Here is a 14,225-nt window from a genome sequence, read left to right as displayed (position 1 = left end):
AGAGAATTCTATAAAGTCATTTAAGTTCCCAAATGAGGATGGTTGAAAAGACCCTTAACATAGCTCTGCTTTATTTCTACCATGGATCATTTTAGAGCTATTATAATAGATTATGAATTCATTCTCTAGGGCACTCTAAATGACATCAGAAAATTAACATGGCAATAGAGAGGTACTTAGTTTACATCTAGAGAATAATAAAAACATTGATAAATGCTGTTTCAATGTATTATCATTTTTCAGGTTGTGCATCTATATTATTATACAGATTGGTGAGTAAATAAGTTCAAAAATTAGACAGAAGGAGTTTCCATTTGATAAAACTTCAGGGAATTCAGGAAATAGCTTTTAATTTAAAGGTTTGATTTCAATTTAACCACAAGTCTTCTAGAAGAGATGCTTATCTGAGTTGTCATATTTCATCTATTTCTTAGGGCAGAGAAGTGTCACGAGCTTTTTGAAAACTGGCTTTCTTAGGGAGCAGGATGAGAGCCTTGTACATCTGAGAGGACATATTCAAACCCATTAAATAAGTGACTCAAGTAGGAGTGGTATGCTGTTGGGATGCTGGAGCCAAATGTACACAAGTCTTTCCCATCTGGAGTCTAGGAACATTAAGTTGCTACCTTGAAATTGCCTAGAGCAGTGAGTATTTGTATGGCTGACAATGGCAAATACTACAAACCACAGCCTTGTGTTTCTCTTTGAAAAGAAAGTTACTAGCATAATCTTGGTCCTACCACGAGAGATTGAGGACAGGAAAAGCAGCTTTCAAAAGTTCTTAATTTAGTTAACTTCTTTTTTAAGTGATAGTGAATCTAAATGTATGGAACTCTTTTTGATTTGCTTCTCTAATCACAGTGGAACAGACTATCCAGAATTAGAGAATGTTGCTAAAGGCTAATTTGACAATAAATTATGACTTTGGGGTCTTCTGATCTTCATTTTGCTGGGGTGGGAGTTTGTTCCATATGTTCATTAATTTTATTAGGAAATAAAATGTTTAGAGGCCATTGTTATTCTGTTATCATTGTTTTGTTTTGCTTTTTCCATAAAAACCTAGTAGGCTAATGAATATATTGGTATACAACCCTAATGACATAGTGTATGAAAATGACTCCTTAGCTTCCACTGACATGTAACCAAGAAGGCACTGATTCATTTAAATGGATAAAATGTGCATTCTTGTCTGAATAAAACAAGAAGCAATATTCCTTTAACTGTGCAAATATTTCCTCTTAGAGTATACTCAAAAAATTTCTCTTACAGTATACTTCAAGTATGCCTTCATTTTCATGTAAAATGATGTGAACTGATTACTTTTCCACTGACCTAGGAAGAGTTAACCATTGCTAGTTTAACTACAAACCTGTTTGTCATTTTATTTCTGTATTTTATTTCTCACAAAGAAAACGGACTGCAGAGCATCAGAGGTGCCAACCACAAACTTCCATGCTAATTTATGATTCTCATCTTTTCCAAAGGAATCAACTGAAATTTGGTAATAATTTCCAATTCTGTTCTCAGAATGCATCATCAAATGAGGAAAGGCCTATCTCCAAAAAAGTAAAAAACAAATATAAATAAAAATAAAGAAAAACAAAAGAAAGGCAAAAATGATTATGAAAAATGAGCCTAAAGCAACACAAAAAGCCATGTACCTGCCCGATCCAAAAAGCAAAGCTCAATCCAAAGAAAGCAGGAACTTGATAATCAGTCTAGCTACAAATACTCATTTAGCAGCTAAGAGTTCAGGCTCTACATTCTTTTCCCTTGTGCTTTTGGGACTCCTGAGAGTCTATAATAAGCAGGGTTGTATGTACAGCCTAAACACATTAAGTGAACAAACAAACATTAATTGGCTTTGGTATGCTGACACATGTAGGGCAGTCCATACTTACTTTCTGAAGAGGTAGTTCTTGATGATCAAATTTAGACTTAGTCTGCAAGTTTAAAGTCATGCTTCTGCCTGCATGCATTGCTGAAATACCTCCATAGGGCAGCATGCCAAGGTTAACTGTGTTGTGTTTGTAAGCAGCGTTCTGAGTAGAGGAAATAATCATGTGACAGGGTGTGAACACATGCTCAACAAACTGATTATTACATGAACATGTTTAAATTTATAACATTTAACTTTAAGCAGGCAAACAGTAACTTTCTTTTTTAAACATGCACTTGTTCAGACAAAAGCATACAGTAAACAGTGTTAGTTATGCACGTAATGAGTACCATCCAAAACTACAGAAAAGACACAAAGCAAAGATACATTCTGTTTCACATTTGGTGCTAACTCAAAGGCATAAAATCTATCTCTTCTATACACAAGAGTAGTGACTTTGGACAAATGCTGCTTATCTGTGGTAGGGTATTAATTTTGAAAATTAAAATTGAAATCTTAATCAAATTTTACCAGTTGTAAATCACATGGCCTCTCATATCATGAGATCATTATCTGTGAAAGACAAATATTAACTTCTAATTCTGCTTTAAACTAATGTGTTACTAGAACCAAAATAGGTCTCCTTTATTGCTAGCACAGTCTATATATTATAATGACAGCAATTCCAAAAAAAAAAAAAAAAAAGGAAAGAAAGAAATAGAAAAAGTCTGTCTCAAATAAATCATTTAATTGACAACTGGCTTGAATGGACTTACTTATAGGTTTAGCTAAGCAAATCAAATAAATTGTATGTAAATCCAAATATTTCTATTTTTTCTTAAAAATTACATTTTAAATGAGAAATTTCATAATGATATTAAAGATATATGTGTGAGTTATTAATGCTATTTATCTGATATTCCTAAATACCTCTGGATTACCTAAAGAACACTCTAGTTATATTTGCATTGTGACTTTCAACAGGTATAACTAAAATTATTCTAGGTGGTTGATACGTAATTTTTCTATAGAATTTCATTTAGAAATTAAACATTTTATCAAATTGTTTCCGCTAAGACAATTTTCTTCTTTTCCTACACTGGATAAGTAATTATTGATAGTATTTGTCTTCTTTAAGTAGTTTTATTATTTTGGAAAACAATCCACAGGAATTAACTTAGTAGATGTTTTCTTGTCTAGATATTGTTGAAATTAATAGCAGACAGCTATTATATTCTAAGGGTATTATTTGTAAAGTAATGATTGCTCACCTCCAGGTTTCATTGTGCTACACTCAACGATTATTTAATTATATGTTAATTATTATTACACTGATGTTGTGCTTGTCTACCAGTCATATTTTTTATGGATTCAGGATTATTTTATATAGTTTTTTTTTTCATTGTCACCATGCCAAAACTGCAAAGGACATGGAACACCTTTATTTATCATTTGATCATTCCAAAGGGTTAAATTACTCCTGTCTAGTGATATTCCAGCTCCCATTGAAAGTAGCAGTCTCGGAAATATGGGCTCATGTGTTAACTTCTCTGTCACAGCAGGGTTCTCTAGTAGAAACATGAGCGCTGAGGTTACACTAAGGGATTAAACAAACATCTTTTATCTGGGAGAATATTCAGAGCTGCTGCTACAAGGTCAGCACCAAGATCTCCACCAACAATATGTTAGACTGGTAAGATTATCCAACGTCCAGGCCTTAGGCAGTTGTCTTTAATGTAGAACTTGTCATTGCCTAGTATAACTATTTGATTTGCAGGGTTCAAAAAGCTCCACAAAATTTCCCTGGGAAAGAAGCATACTGTGTCTCTGGTGCAGTCTGACTTCGGACAGATTGTTAAGTAGCACAGCTATGTCAAAGTCAGTTTTACATAATAAGTCTGTGCTTCAGTACCCTGAGTTCACCTTACTGAGCAGCTGGGAACTTTTCAGTAAGCTATAGGCTGAATAGCTCAATAACTCAATTGAAGGAGGGAAAGAAATGTTACATGGAGAAAACAAAAGGAAGAGATTTCCAGCATAGGATGACTTGAGGCAATATGGTAAGGTAATTTAATTTCTAGAACTTAAATGAGAAGCTATTGAATATACATTGAAACTGCCCTGAAAAATGAAAGACCTAGGATAAACAAACCAGGGATACGGATACGTGGAGACTAAAAAGGGAAGTGTTATTACAGCCATGGAGAATATAAAGATTCACTTTTAGTTATCTGGGATAGAGTGCCTCAGGCTTTTGTTGATTCAAATCCTCCTCCCCCAGTCTTAAATGCCCTTGTAAAACTGCTTTATTTAAAGGATTCACCTACTTCCCAGTAGCCCAGATAAAAGGAGAGTAGCCAATTCAATCTGGGACAAGAGTAAATAAATAAAGGAACCAAGTGCTTGGAATTTTCATGCTTTTGTCTCTGCTCACGCACTGTGGCCTCAAATCACTAGTCATTGTACATATACTTCAAAAAAGTTCTTATACCTTTCTTGACTAGTTCATCTTACCCTGTATGTATGGTCGTGTCTACACGAGGCCAGAGTTCCCAAACTGTACTGTATTATTTGGCCCCAAATATTTTCGCCCTCCAAGAAATCTGTCTACATGGAGGGTATAAGTTGAGGTAAGGCATGGTGACAACCGACCAGGTGTCTCCCACTTACAGCCAGTCATGAGGCTTTGATGAGGCTCCCCTCAGTGGGACTGAGCATACCTATTCGAGACAGACATTCTCATGAAATAATTTTGCAAGACAGAACCAATCTCCACAATGAGAAACTAACAGCCACCCCCCACATTTATCAGTTCATTCCTTTCCTAAAATGTCATTCTCTTGTCATGTAGACACGACCTACAAACAATATAATTATTTAAAAAGAGCAAACCTGGAAGCATAAAATTCAATATTAACGAAATAATCAATGTTGTGACCTGTGCTTTTAGCAGGACACCAAATAAAATAGTAAAGTGATTAAACATTCTGCTAGTATATTATTACCCAGATCTCCGATTTACACCGAACATTCAAACCTAGAAAATGAGGATAAAAGTTTCCATTTTCACACAAAGGATCTTTAAGATTCTAATGTGAATACGTATCACACAGAGCCCTCTACACCAAAGCCACAAAGTAAACTGAATAATGATGGTCAATTGATAATAATTCTAGAAAATGAAATACTACATTTCTCTTAGAATTTTCTTAGATTTGAACAGGCAACAAAAACATTTTTTTTAACTCTCTCCAATTACTGTGCTTTTCATTCTGATTCAATTTTCGACTGAATCAGGATTTCTTGCCTTTTTTTCTTGCAATATACACACTAATTTGTATATTTGCAGTCTTCATAAAGAGGTCCTGTTTTTGTTGTCTGTAGTATGATTTAAACATTTCCTTCTATATAATAGCCAATATTCTAAATGGCAGGATTTTTATTAAATAAAATAATGTGTAGGAGGGCATTCAATCTCTGCTTATTTTATTTTTCTGTTCTTGCGGGGAAGATTATTGCTCATTAGAAGTAATAACTTCAGTAGTCCCACAGCAGTAACTATGTGCAAATTTTATAAACAAATCAGACCTGACTTTAATATGAGGGAATCTGAGCAGAAAAGGGTGAAATACTCACTTTTTATAGATTCAATTAAAATCATATTCTCTAGGTCACTAGAGAATTTTGTGTCCTAGGAGAAGTATTTTGTCTTAATGGCTAGAAAGTGATTGAAGCAACATCCCATATCAATAGAGTCACATTTTTTTTTTTCTTTCTACCAATATTTAGGCTAGATTTGATAAGTAACTCCCCTACAGGGTGCGGACTCTGCATAAGTAACACCCACAAAAAGCTATTAGGATCAGTTTCCCCCACAACATAAATAAAATGCTGATCATCTATCCATTCATGTAGTTCATGCTTCACTACATGTGCTTAGAAATGCCAGGAAAGAAAACTAAAGGCAGGAGGGATATTCTTACAGAGAAATGCCAAACATACCCTGTCTAACCTTCTAGCTTCTATATGTCTAAGCAGCTGTTGTCTCCAGTCTGCAGGCATTTTACCACAGCTCTCCTCTCCCTTCACAGAAGTGGGCCTCGTCTTTATATCACTGTTATCTGATGGCTTGTCACCATAGTTACCCAAGTTATAGTCAGATGGTATTTTTTCCAAAAGAGCTGCCATAGTAGGCCTAGCTGAAACTGGCCTGGTTTGGGAGGCCCCGTAACTCTCTGTACTGTAGCTTCTTGCCGACAGTGGCCTCCTCTGGGTAAGGTTTTTAACTGGAAAACTTCCCGCCTGAGCTTTCACTTCTTGATATGAAGGGTGTTCATCTTCATACCTGCCATTCCTCTTCAGGAACTGGGATTCAGTCACTGAAACGCTGCTTTGGCGATCCAGGCCGCCCCTATACGGAGGCCGGCCGTACCTATCGCTCGGGGGCAGCTCGTGAGGCTCACTGACCCTCCGAAACATGGCCATTTCCGTAGAGCTGGCCAGGGAGTCGGCCCTCCTCAAGAAGCCCGCCCGGGCTCCCTGGCTGGCAAACTGGGCATTCACCACAGCATCCTCGTTCACAGACGGCTGCGAAAAGGAAAACATTTGCTCCACCGGGGGGTAGCCTCTGTAAGCCCTGGGACTAACCAGATCCTTGGCCAGGGTTTTGCCGGGCTGCTGCACGTACTCGGAATTGTGTTGGAAAGGGGGTGGGATCCTCTTCTCGGCTTTCACTTCCACTGATCCTTGAGGGTTGAAGCTTTGGTCAAACTGATAGACTTTTTTGGTCATGGAAGCTTTTTGCTGTTGCGGTCCTTTGCTGCTGCCGTAGGTGAGCATCTCGTCATCCAGCATGGGGACTGACTGGCTTCGCGACATGCTGGACATGCCGTGCTCTGGTCCCAACATCTTATCTGGGCGTTCGTGGCTTCCTAAGTGATCACTCCCAGTGGCATAGTTTTCTAATGGTATATTATAAACCTTGTATGTGCCGATGTCAATCTCATCAATACTCTGTGACTTTTTGAATTTATTGGACTTTATATCTTTCATGAGTGGGGAGAGCCTCTCTGTGCTTTTGCTAATTGAAACAACACCTTTAGAAGATTCTGGGCGGCAGTGGATTTGAGAAAAGACATTACTAAGACTCCTGTTGGGATTGGAATCGTGGTACTCCCACGGCACTCCAGGAGAAAAAGGACTAGGTATTTCAGCAGGTTCTTTTATATGGTCTTTCCTTTCAGGCAATGGGCTGGTGGTGGGGGTTGACTCTAATTTGGAAGGAAAAGCGGTCCTGTCTTCAAAAGGACTAGGGGTTCTGGTCCAATTCTGCCAGGGATTGGAAGGAGGCACTTCTGATTCTGGGGTGTGTCTGTGTGTAGACTGCTCAAGTTCCAGGGGAACGCCAACAATCCTGTCCTGCCTGATCAGAGGCCGGCGTCCGTGCGAAGGTGCCGCGCTCCTGGATTTGGAACCTAGGAGAGGGTTATTATTGGCATTCTCGGCCGTGGTCTCCTCAGCAACAAACCCCGTGTTGTCATAATGCGAGCCATCAGTCCAGTTGTCAGGGAAAGCATCACTCATGGGCAGCCGGTCAGGACGCTGCGGGAGATTCCCAGGGGGAACAGCCTCCCGCTGGCTGAGCAATGGCTTTGAATCAAGAGGCTGTGGGAAAGATTGTGCAATCCTGCAACACAATGAGAAGGAGAAATATGAAGATAAGGAAGATGTGGGTCTTTGCCAGAAAGAGAACAAGTAGCAAGGAGAATCACCATCTTTTGCTGAACTGATCATTCTCGCCTCCCTTAGGATTAACATGGTGTCGCTGTGTTGTGTCCAGAGACATAAAAAACCCACCCCTTCTCCCTGCCTTTAGGTGTATTTCTTCCTAGAAACAATCATTTCCTAACACACCACATAATTTACTTACCTGTTATAGTTATCGTATGTTGTCTAGGGTTCTCTACTGGAATGTAAACTCACAAGGGCTAGAATAGTGCCTAGCACATGGCAAAAATGACATACATATTTGTTGAAGGAGTGAATGAACTATATATATATATATATATTATATATATAGAAATTCAATAATGGCCCTGAAACCTGACTGATAACTATAATCACCTGATTGCTGTCACCCAACCATGCAGATTCTGACTCAGGACATTTCTGAGCTATTGGTTGAGAGTACCTTCTTTAGAAATGCATGGTATATCTAATTAATCCAAATTATTTTCAAGTTACGTTTAGTTGAATGCCAGGTCCTGACTATGCAAAATGCCTTTGCATGGAGAACACATTTCAGGTATCATTTTCTGGAATGTAAATTACATTAAGACTTTAGGATGTTAGCCTGTTTCAGTGAGTGACTGGGGTATCTCTAGCAGGTATTCATTTTTCTTAGTTTATTTGAAACCACATGCAGTGTATGGATTGTTCAGGACTTGGCTCCCTACAGACATTTAAACCCCCAAATCTTAGGTTATAGCTAATGGACTAGTGTTAATGGTTGATGGAGTAGGGTGGAAACTGGATTTAATTATGGCAGCTGGGAGGGGCCAGTGGGAGGTCTTTAGGTTACTGGAGGCTTGCCCTCAAGAGGTAGTTCTTGCTAGAGGGTTGGTTATATAAGCCACAAGAACTTGCTCTGATTCTGCTTCCAGGCTCCCCATGAAGTCAGTTCTCCGTGTATGCTCTACCACTGCTAGCCTCCACCAGATGCCACACTCAATTTTGAAAAGTGAGCTGCCAAACTACAAGTGAAAGTAAATGTTTCCTTTCCCTCTCAGGTATTTTAGTTAAAGTGATGAAATGCTGAGTAATACACACACTAATAATATTGAACTACATGTCTTTTATCTGTGAGATAGACTTTCATATGCTTTTGCTAATTGGTAAGAAATGCATTTTGAAGGCATCTTCTCAAAGTACCTAAATTATACTCAGCTCAAGTAACAAATAATGAATTTCTAAACTTAAGGAGCTGAGAATTTCAAAGTGGGTATCAACAGATATAATTACTCATGAACCAATAAAAAAGTCCTTGCCAATAGTGGCAATATTTACCAGTAAAATATGAGTAAAAGTTACTAACTCCCAGTACCATGGAACAATTTTTATTTGCTATTTGTAGGGTAAAACATAACAATAAATTACAAAACAGGGAAATTAGAACTGGGGAAATACTACTTTAGTGAATCACTTTATTGTGTTTTTGTTTTATCATCTGTAAAAAGAGAGTAGTAAAAAGCAGGAGACATTTTGGAATAATTAAGTATTTGAAATACATTCTAACTTTTCCAGGTGGTAGTGAAATGATGATGATGATAACAATGAAAATTTATTGAACGTTTATTCTGTGCCAGGTACATATGTACTGTACACCACCTTATTTTAATCCATAATACCATTTTGGATGTCAAATATCCAGAGGCCTTAGAAATAAATGTTGGGCAAACACTCAGGCATCTTCAAAAAGTTTGTGAAAGTGCAGGTTTATGAAAAAATTATGCATGCATTTAAATTTTTTTGAATCAAAATTAACTTTTAATTACATTTACCACAAACTTTTTGAAGTTCTCTTGTATGATTGATCTTTAAAATTGTTTGTCTTAACTATTGTCTCATTCTGTTAAACTACAGCTGTCGCTCCCTAATCAATGGCCTCAGCCTGTCAGATTCATTTGCCCTTGGAAGTCCCAGGTGAACTCCATTTTGCTTACCTGCCCCTTTTGTCTTCTGTGCCACTCATGTGTTGATTATAATTCCCAAATAAGGAGACTTTATTTTTTAACAGTTGCTGAAAATAAGCATTTGGCAACAGAAAAGAGGGCATTCTAAACACACCTGTTACCCCACAAAGAATTATGTACTGCATCTTTAGCTGTTGTCTGCAAGGACCCCACTTTAACCCGGGTGTTAGAGGATGCTGAGGAAGCCTGGGACGGCGAGTAGTCTGAGTAAGTGCCTGAGGAAACACTGTTATTCAGACAGTGAGTTTTGTCAACTTCAGACTCATCAGTTGATTCTGAAATTTAGAAGGGAAACATGTTATGCTACGAACACTGACAGTTACAAAGCACAGAAAAGTAAATATGAAAAAACAGATTCCATACCGATTAATGTTAGAAAAGCATACTGATAAACTATTTTTATGGACTATGGCGTATCATAATTTACACGTGGTGATTCGTCATGCACATGCATTCACGGCACATGTTCCACACCAGGTGCACAGTGTTACCTTTTTTGTCCTTCCCTAGCAGAACAAGTTTGGGTGGGTACAGAGGGGTCTCAGCTAATGAAGGGTGAAGTTCCCCAATCCTCATTTCATTAGCTGGATGAACAAAAGAATCCTGAGAGATATAATAATACAGGACAGGAAAGTAAACATTTCGACAGTAGGTAACCAACGTGGCAATATCTCTATTTGGCTCAGATGCAAAGATGTGGCTTGAGAATTATTTCACTGTGAGGTATTGTGAGACATGAACCATAGATATATTGAGTTAAGCAGTATTTTTTTTTTTCCAGTTTAAGTGAGTCCATTTATTTGTCAGACATGTTTTGAATGCTGTTTATATGCCTGGCACTGTGCAAAGAACTGTGGAGGTTCCAAAAAAAACCAAATGTGGCCTGTGCCCTCTGAGAATTTATAGCCTAGTTGGCAAGATGTGATATTAACTCATTATAAAACACAGGGTTGAGTTATGACCAACCATATATGATTAGCATGATCACACAAACACACATACAAACATGTATACACATACATATAAGAGTTCCAAAGAGTGAACTCTAAGAGTTCTAAGGCAACAGTATATATTGACCAACTAGAGACTTGTTTTGCATCCCTAGCCACATTAATGCCACTGTTGGGGACTATAATTAATTCATACTTTTCTCAAATGATCACCTCCTCAATTTCTCTTACTCTACCATGCCTTCCTAAAGTTTCTAATTTTCTCATGACCAATTTATCCTACTAAATCTTCCTTTTACAGCCATTCACTGAGTGTCATGAGCAATGCTGGCACATGACTGTAACTTCACAATGACAAACGAACATGTTAAAAAAAAAAACCAAATCCTTTTGAATGTTAAACTTCTGTTACTCACAGTAGTATTCCTAGTTGACTAGATAGTGAGAAACCATTAGGAAAGGCAAAATACCAAATTCTCACTTTCTGCCTTTTATATGACCATACATAGGTAATGATGTAAATTCATGCTTGGCAGCCACCATTATATCTTTTTCCCCATAAACTTTACATTAACTTGAATTCAAAGAAGAATTCTGTTTTTTCATTTGTTTAAAATATTATTAATTTTAAACATTTAATGTAATACATTTAGAAATACTTTAACTGAGAAATAATATACTTGAGGACACAAACATAATAGATTTAAAAATTCCTGACTTAAAATTAATTGGTTGATGTAATGAACAGACAGAAACTCTTATTATAAATTTCATATATTGTCAAGGACCGCCCACAGAGACAGGCTTGCTCAGTCAGTGAAAAACCAATTTCTTTGACTGTTGGCTTAAGTTCTATCTGTTTGCTTTTTTTTTTGGTTAGGCTTGCAAAAGTATATCTGATACTTGCTAATTTTTTTTAGAAGAATACTTCTATAGAAGAAGATTGACTGTGTAGAAGAGATTCTGAGACTCAGCTCTGGCCTGGCTTCACACAGATAATTAGACAAAAATTGAGCCTTGATGTAGAATTCTCCTGGGTTGCAGTTCTGTGATATTCTTTCTGCTGAGCTCAAATATGAGCTTATTAGGGGTTTAAAATGCAGAATCAGGTTTGAAGAAGATAGGAAAGTGAGTGAGATTGAGGAAAATTCTGGAGCTGAAGAGGGAAATTTCTATTTTAATGGATTTTGAAAATCATTTTGAAGTTTAGCATAATAAACATGATAACATTTTAAAGTGACATCCTAGAGAATCAAAACCTTCAACATGTTTGGAGAAATTTATAAACAGAAGATGCAAGATTGAGAAACAGTACTATAAAAGGCACAAAAATGTTTACTTGTCAAAAAATTTCAGTTACAAGGAATAGTATTTTCATGTTATTTTTGCTTTATCATTTATTACTCAGGTTACCTTGGGCAAGTTAAAGTATCTTTCTGGGCCTTATTCAGTTGAAATGATAATATAAAAAGGAAATATTCTCGTGAAACCTAATAAAATTATAGGAATCTTCTTTTAGTGAAATATGAAGCAAAATGAAATAGAAAAAAATAGTTGCATAAGCACAAAATGTAGATATAATTATGGGACTCACTTTTTGTTTTCCTCATGCCCTGTGCATTCCATACTCAAGTCACCTTATTTGTACAGATCAAGCTTTCAAACTTGTGACTGGAACTCTGCATAACAGCTATGGTCTATTTCAAGTATAAGTCTAATCCTGCTCAGTAATTTCTATTGTGAATCCAAAGGAGCCTTAGTGACTGGAGAAGGACACCATTAAAGCCAGAACAATGAATCTGCACAGATCCAGGTAGACTCTCATCATTATGAGCAAAGTGATGCTGATGATAAAGATGGTGATGATGATGATGACCATCAGTAATGGAGCATTGATTATATGCCTGCTACTGTGCAACTATGCTAAACACTATATTATTTCTGTTAATTGTGTAAAAGTTATACTTGTTTTTTTTTTACTATTTCATCAAAAATTTATTTATTGGTTTGTTTTTATTTGTGAGATAGAGACAGAAGGGGGTGGGGAGAAGAGAGAGATTGTTCCACAAATACTCATAATATCCAGGGCTGGGCTAGGCTAAAGCCAGTATCCTAAAACTCAGTCCAGGTCTCCCATTTGGCTGGCAGGGATCCAACTACTTGAGCCATCACTGATGCTTCCCAAGGGAGAGCATTAGTAGAAAATTGGGATGGAAGTGGAGCTGGCACTCCAACCAAGGTTCTTTGATATGGGATGTAGGCATACACAAGCCGTGTCTTAATTTCTGCGCCAAATGTCCACCTCTCATTTTCATTTTACAGGTAAGAAAATGGAGGTATGAGAGGTAAAATAATAATTCCAAATCAGAAATTTAATAAGTAGCAAAGCCAGAATTTGAACTGGTATCTGTTCTACTTGAAGTTCTTCTGTGTGATACTGTGTACAACATATTATCTGCCCTAAGAAAAGCTCATTTCTCAAAAGGGCTTCACAGAACAAAGTTAACTATCCAGTAAGTGAATTTAACCATTTACTTTGTCTTTATAAATCCTTTTTGGTAAAGATATATGTGTTTATTTGAAAAGCAGATTGGCAGTAGAAAGGGAGAGACAAAGACCTTCCATCCACTGGCTTTCTTGCCAAATGACCCCAAGAGCCAGAGCTCCGCCATTCTAAAGCCAGGAGCAAGGAATTTCAACTTGGTTTCCCACATGGGTGGTAGGGGCCCAAGTACTTGGCTATCATCTGCCGCCTTCCCGGGTACATTAGCAGGAAGCTGGATCCAAAGCAGAGTAGCTGCTTGAAGTGTCACTCTGATATGGGATGCTGGTGTCCCAAACGGCGGCTTAACCCACTGTGCCACAATACTCGTCCCTCTATAAATTCTGTTATGGAGGCTGCAGGAATTAAGTTCATGTTGAAAAGGTGGGCAAAAATTTGAGAACTACTGGTGAAAATGATTGTTAGGGAATGAAATTTGGTGAGAGTCCCATTATAGCACATTGAACCATATTTCATTCTGGTGCAGCAGACAGAAGTGGAAGGGACAGAAAAAGTAAAAGTTCTCTTTTTAGTCCATTGCCCTTCCACTTCCACTGTTCAAACTAAATCTTGGCTGGTACTGCCATAGAGAAAGAGAACCTATGGTTGAAGTTAAAATGAAAAAAAAAAAAAAGTTTAGTCCAGATCTAGTATCACTAGTGGCACCTTAAAGAAATGTTTAGAGACAATTGATTATCCTCTATTATTGGACGATAGATGTGTTTCCTCTACAGAGAATTTGGAGTTCCCCAGCAAAAGGAAAGGTTCAGAGCATGTTTGACCATGGTCAGCAGTATCCAGTTAGCTACCTGCAGAGGCTTATAGGAGGATGTGGCTGGAGTTGGCACACCATCATCTTGAAGAAAAGGAGGTAATTATTTACTATAGCCTTTTCTGTGCTAAAAGCTTGGAGATGTATATAAATATCTGTTAACATCTGATTTTATCTCCACAAAATTCTGAAAATTATTATCTGTATTTTAAGAGATACAGAAACTAGGTCTCAGAAAGATTTTAGTGACTTGTTTCTCAAGGTCATCCAGTTGGTAACAAGGTAGAGCTAAGATTTCAATTCATATCTGGTCCCTTGGTTCCCAAATTGT

The 14,225-nt window shown here is 37.4% G+C and overlaps 1 protein-coding gene across 1 annotated transcript in view; it reads right to left on the bottom strand.

Moving 5' to 3' along the window:
* Positions 1-14,225, bottom strand: part of LRRC7 (leucine rich repeat containing 7) — a 594,815-nt gene that overhangs the window by 81,224 nt on the left and 499,366 nt on the right. The window contains exons 19-22 of the mRNA XM_062193395.1: positions 10,122-10,233; positions 9,725-9,905; positions 5,882-7,565; positions 1,902-2,042 (exon numbers count right to left, since the gene is read on the bottom strand). Of these exons, the coding sequence (XP_062049379.1) occupies positions 1,902-2,042; positions 5,882-7,565; positions 9,725-9,905; positions 10,122-10,233 (2,118 nt within the window). The remainder of the gene's footprint in view (positions 1-1,901; positions 2,043-5,881; positions 7,566-9,724; positions 9,906-10,121; positions 10,234-14,225) is intronic.

This window comes from Lepus europaeus, chromosome 5 (genome assembly GCF_033115175.1).
Source record: "Lepus europaeus isolate LE1 chromosome 5, mLepTim1.pri, whole genome shotgun sequence".
In the NCBI taxonomy this organism is placed as follows: Eukaryota; Metazoa; Chordata; class Mammalia; order Lagomorpha; family Leporidae; genus Lepus; species Lepus europaeus.
Note: the sequence above shows the minus strand (reverse complement) of the source record. Positions and strands in the feature narration are given on the sequence as shown.